The sequence below is a fragment of the Pseudonaja textilis genome, chromosome 1 (genome assembly GCF_049901715.1).
Source record: "Pseudonaja textilis isolate UNSWEBS1 chromosome 1, rPseTex1.2, whole genome shotgun sequence".
Lineage (NCBI taxonomy): Eukaryota > Metazoa > Chordata > Lepidosauria > Squamata > Elapidae > Pseudonaja > Pseudonaja textilis.
Window position 1 is genome coordinate 8,973,858 of NC_141990.1, and position 6,038 is coordinate 8,979,895.

General features: G+C 47.9%; 1 protein-coding gene across 3 annotated transcripts in view; it reads right to left on the bottom strand.

Annotated features, from left to right (window-relative positions):
- Window positions 1–4,198, bottom strand: part of SYNRG (synergin gamma) — an 88,114-nt gene extending 83,916 nt beyond the window's left edge. For 2 of the 3 annotated variants that reach the window (XM_026710322.2, XM_026710321.2), the window contains exon 1: window positions 4,000–4,178. In XM_026710322.2, the coding sequence (XP_026566107.2) occupies window positions 4,000–4,148 (149 nt within the window). In that variant the 5' untranslated portion in view covers window positions 4,149–4,178. Of the gene's footprint in view, window positions 1–3,999 lie in introns of all 3 variants that reach the window. The other variant, XM_026710319.2, reaches the window with a different exon arrangement.
- Window positions 4,199–6,038: the final 1,840 nt, after the last annotated feature.

Below are 6,038 nucleotides of genomic sequence, written 5' to 3' on the forward strand. Positions count from 1 at the left end.
TCATCCAGGATGGCACATCTATGTGAGCTGTGGCAAGAAGGTTTGCTGTGTCTGTCAGCGTAGTGTCCAGAGCATGTAAGTGCTACCAGGAGACAGGCCAGTACATCAGGAGATGTGGAGGAGGCCATAGGAGGGCAACAACCCAGCATCAGGACCGCTACCTCTGCCTTTGTGCAAGGAGGGACAGGAGGAGCACTGCCAGAGCCCTGCAAAATGACCTCCAGTGGGCCACAAATATGCATGTGGCTGCTCAAACGGTCAGAAACAGATTCCATGAGGGTGGTATGAGGGCCCGACATCCACAGGTGGGGGTTGTGCTTACAGCCCAACACCGTGCAGGACGTTTGGCATTTGCCAGAGAACACCAAGATTGGCAAATTTGCCACTGGCGCCTTGTGCTCTTCACAGATGAAAGCAGGTTCATACTGAGCTCATGTGACAGACGTGACAGGGTCTGGAGACGCCGTGGAGAATGTTCTTCTGCCTGCAACATCCTCCAGCATGACCGGTTTGGCAGTGGGTCAGTAATGGTGTGGGGTGGCATTTCTTTAGGGGGCCACACAGCCCCCCATGTGCTCACCAGAGGTAGCCTGACTGCCATTAGGTACCGAGATGAGATCCTCAGACCCCTTGTGAGACCATATGCTGGTGCGGTTGGCCCTGGGTTCCTCCTAATGCACGACAATGCTAGATCTCATGTGGCTGGAGTGTGTCAGCAGTTCCTGCAAGACGAAGGTATTGATGCTACGGACTGGCCCGCCCTTTCCCCAGACTTGAATCCAATTGCGCACATCTGGAACATCATGTCTCGCTCCATCCACCAACGTCACACTGCACCACAGACTGTCCAGGAATTGGGGGATGCTTTAGTCCAGGTGTGGGAGGAGATCCCTCAGGAGACCATCCGCCACCTCATCAGGAGCATGCCCAGGCGTTGTAGGGAGGTCATACAGGCACATAGAGGCCACATACACTACTGAGCCTCATTTTGAATTGTTTTAAGGACGTTACATCAAAGTTGGATCAGCCTGTAGTGTTTTTACTTTAATTTTGAGTGTTAACTCCAAATCCAGACCTCCATGGGTTGCTAAATTTGATTTCCATTGATAAATTTTGTGTGATTTTGTTGTTAGCACATTCAACTATGTAATGAACAAAGTATTTAATAAGAATATTTCATTCATTCAGATCTAGGATGTCTTATTTTTGTGTTCCCTTTATTTTTTTGAGCAGTGTATTATTATTAACATGCTCTTATGCTAAGGAGCTCTACTCCCCCTTCCCACCTAAAAAGAAATCTGTTCCAAATGCAAAACACAAGTAGAGGAGTTTCAATTTCAGTTTCAGAGTACCAAGCAGCTTTAGTACAGAACAGTTGAGCTAAGCCATGCCCTGACTCCTTGCTGTCTCCTTCTTGCTCACATAGCAAATACTGCTTCAGTTTCCAAACAGCCCTCAACTCTCTCACACACTGAGAGGATGCTAGCCAGATGAATACCAATGGATGCTGGTAGGCAGAGGCAGAATTCCCCCCCTATCTTCCTCCCTAAAAACTAAGCCCAACCACATAGTTTCGTAGCGAAGCACGGGTATCGAGCTAGTGTGTGTGTGTGTGTGCATGTGTGTATGGATGAATTTGGAACAGGCAGCCATATACAGGTAGTTGTTAACATGGCATACTGCAAGGATCATGGGTGTAAAAAATGATTATAAGGCACTTTTTTCAGTGTTGTAATTTCAAACAATCACTAAGTAAACACATGGTTGTAAGCCAAGGACTACCTATAAATTAAATAACCACCTTCAATAAACATTCATAGGAGTGGGAGTGGGATTTTATATATACCAGTTTTCAATGTATTCAGAAAAATGCTCAATAGTGTGTATGCACTATTGTGCGCAAATTGTCTGTGTTTATGGTTAAAGGCTTTTTCATTGGTTAGGGTTATTTATACTGCCAAACATTTCATGAACCTGAAATGTTTGGCAGTATAAATTGAACACTCCTACATGCTCCTATGGGGGAGGCAGATGGATTTTGTGTGTGAGTGTATTCAGAAAAATGCTCAGCCAGTGTACGACAACAAAAGCCTCTGCTGGATTTTTTATAAGTCCACCCAGTGTGCAGGTGTTCACATCCACACACGCACTACAGCAGCACGCCTGCATACAGACATACATAATATCAATAAAGGAGAATATTTGTTGCCCAGGGTTGAAATGATGAATCCTTGCTGCTCTCTGAGCTTGGCTATTTTCTTGAAGACGTTTCATTACCCAAACTAAGTGATGTCATCAGTGCTAGTCAACTTGTCATCAACAAAGAGCACTGATGATGTTACCTAGTTTGGTAATGAAATGTCCTAGTTTGGTAAAGAAAACAACCAAGCTCTGAGAGCACCAAGGACCCTCATAGTTTTGATATGGATGGCTGAAATGGATTGGCAGTATTCCAGTATTTGAGGGGCTGTCACAAAGAGGGGGTGGACTTATTTTCCAAAGGCAATACAAGAAGCAATGGATGGAAACTAATCAAGGAGAGAAGCAAACTGGAACTAAGGAGAAATTTCTTGACAGTAAGAACAATTAATCAGTGAAACGTCACTCAAGAAGTTCTGGGTGCTTCATCACTGGAGGTGTTGAAGAAGAGACTGGACAGCCACTGAAATGGTATGGGGTCTCCTGCTTGAGCAAGGGGGGTTGGACTAGAAGACCTCCAAGGTCCCTTCCAGCTCTATTCTGAATAGTCACAGAAATTACCTGCCATGACTGGACAGTTGAGACTCTTTCCAAGTGTTATCATGGTTGGTCGGCCTCTGGATCCATACACTGAATGTAATGCATGTGTCACAGCCAAAAGGGCATTGTAGATATTGTAACTTTCACTTTCCATGTTTGTTTCAAAAAGATAAGAAGGTAAACTGTGTAAATTCTCCTTTCCTGTAAATAGTTTTCCCCTCTTTCGAGGGATCTGGCCTGGTTTGTGCACTGTGCTTGAACAGGGGGTTGGACTAGAAGACCTCCAAGGTCCCAGCTCTATCCTGATTGATTGACCCCTCATTTCAACCCTGAGCTAAAAATATTCTCCTTTATTGGTATCATACAGTATATGTCTCTATGCAGAGGCAAGGCAGGTAGCCCTAGACTTACAACAGTCTATTTAGTGACTCTTCAAAATTGCAATGGCACTGGAAAAAAAGACTTATGATTGTTTTTCACACTTAAAATCGTTGCAGCATCCTCATGGTCATATGATTTACATTCGGATGCTTGACAACTGACTCACATTTATGACGGTTGCAGTGCCCTGGGGTCACCTGATTCCACTTTCAAACAAGCAAAGTCACTGGGGCAGCATGATTCACTTAACAACCAGGTTATTAACAGACCAACTGCAGTGATTCACTCAACAAGCAGTCAAGAAAGGTCGTAAAACAGGGCAGAACTCAAGACTCAACAAACGCCTCACTTAGCAACATACATCTTGGGCTCAACTCTGGCCTTAAGTCGAAGACCACCATTACTGAAATGGGGTGCGTGGGTGTGGATGCCTGCAGGCTGGGTGGACTTGTCAAACATGAGGCATATATGAATTTGGCGTGCAAGAGAAGCCGGCAACATCTAGAGGAGCCAGGTGGATTTCTTGGGGTGTCCCGGAGAGCCACTGGAACCCGCTTTTGCACTCCAGCGAGCAAGGCCATGAGTGGACCGACCCCACTGGATCCCACTTTGAATGACAGGGAGGGACGGACCTGGGCATCGCCAGGTGTGGCCCCCACCCACCCACCCACCCAAGCGCCTGTCACAGGTGACCCACGCATTCTCAGCTTTCTTGCCCCCTCAAAAGCGGACGAGACACGCCCCTCCCATACGCAGGCGAAGCATGGGACACAATGGAGACCCTCAAGACCCTCCTGAGGGACCCTCCGCTTCCCTCCCCCCCCGCCCCCGCCCCCGCATCTCTTTGCCCGCCCAGCCGCCCCTCTGTGGCTCGGCTACCTGGCGGGTCCGGGGCTTCCCGCGGCTGCTGCGGTCGCTGCTCCGGCGCCTCCGGTCGCTGCGTTCGGCATCCCCGGCGGCCCGGGCGCGACGCCGGAGACCCCGGCGGGGGCGGCTCCGGCCCCCAGCCCCGCCGGCCGCAGCGCCATCTTGCAGCCGCCGCCGCCGCCTCCTCCTCCTGTCAGCTGGGCCGCGGCTGCGGCCGCCACTTCCGGGGCAGAGCCGGCGGCGCGCGCTTACTGGGGAGGGCTCGGGTGAGCCGGGTGGTGGGTGTTTGCTGGAGGGTTTACTACACTCCTCGGTGTGGAGACTGGCGGGGCGGAGTCTCCAGGAGCCCTTGTGGCCATCTAGGCCGGGGTCTCCAACCTTGGTCAGTTTAAGCCTGGCGAACTTCAACTCCCAGAATTCCCCAGCCAGCTTTGCTGGCTGAGAATTCTGGGAGTTGAAGTCCGCCAGGCTTAAACTGGCCAAGGTTGGAGACCCCAGGCCTAGGCCATCCCTCTGGTCAGGGCAGGAAGGGCTGCTGAGGCAAGCATTCTCGGCACATGCAAAGGACTCTAGATGCCATTATTCCCGGCACAGAAACAACTTCCAGTATGAAGGATTCTAGATGCCATCATCCCTGGCACAGAAAGGACTCCCAATACAATCATCCCTGGCACAGAAAGGACTCCCGATGCTAAGGAATCTAGATGCCATTATCCCCGGCACAGAAACAACTTCCAATACGAAGGATTCTAGATGCCATCATTCCCGACACAGAAAGGACTCTAGATACGAAGGATTCCACATGCAATTGTCCCCTGCACAGAAAGGGCCTCCGGATGCAAGTATCCCAGGCAGCTCCCATTCAGAGTGGATGCAACAAGCACCTGGGAGAAGGGGCGTCGTTGCCACCTTGTGGTTGTCTGCTCGCCCCATAATCACAGGGGCTGTGTTGGGAATGATGGGAGCTAAGAGTTGTCCTGGAAGGCACTCTGGCTGCAAGCGGAGCCCTGGAAGAAAGGGAGCGACTGCCGCAAAGGTTGCATAGGTACCATCGATACAGGACCTGCATTTCTGAATGATGGATAAGATTAGCTCATTTGAGTTTTTTTCAAACTTAAACAACTTTTACAACATGTGTAGGCTTCAACTCCCAGAATTGCCCTTGGAAGTTGTGACAGCGTCATCACTTGAGACTTTCAAGAAGAGATTGGACTGCCATTTGTCAGGAATGCTGTAGTGGGAGGGGGGGTTGGACTAGATGACCTACAAGGTTTCTTCCGACTGATTATCTGTAAATCCAGCCAGCATGTCAAGTGAACTCAGTCTGTTTACGTCTGTAGAGATATTCTCAATCATCCAGATCATGGTTGTCCCAAAGGGCTTTTTCAGGAGGCAACTTTGGACTTTGTTTTTTCTTTGAAGACATTTCGCTTCTCATCCAAGAAGCTTCTTCAGCTCTGACAAGACAATGGGGAATGGAAGGATTTATATCCCTTGCAGTCAATCTGTTTACATATCCAGTTGAATTGACTGCGATTGAAGTTCATTTTCAGAGACTCCGTCGAAGTGGGAAAATATAAACACAGATCCTGTAGTTTTGACATTCATCTATCTTGAAACAGTATCTCCCATCTGCTTCCCTCCTTAAGCATCCAACTTTAAAAGCACAAGAAATCTGTCCCAAAGATAGGGATATAAAAGTTAAAATCTCATGCTTAAACTAGAACGTATGGCAATTCCAGTTGGAAATTAGGATGGCAGGAACTGATGATTATAAAACCTCCCATTATACTACATTTAATCACAACATTGCACATAAACACACACCAAAATGCAAACTAATATTTTAACAACACAACCACTTGGACCCAGGTTATTGAGAATATGGTTTTAGGTTTTATAATCTCAAAGATTCAACAGTTGTCAGTGAATTATTGTGGATTGTTTTTTGCAAACCAAAGTAGGATAGCTGTTAATCTTTAATGGTATTCAACAATCAAGTTTGATAGTACTTTTTCAGGCTCAGGAATTTTTCAAAAAGGATGAAAACT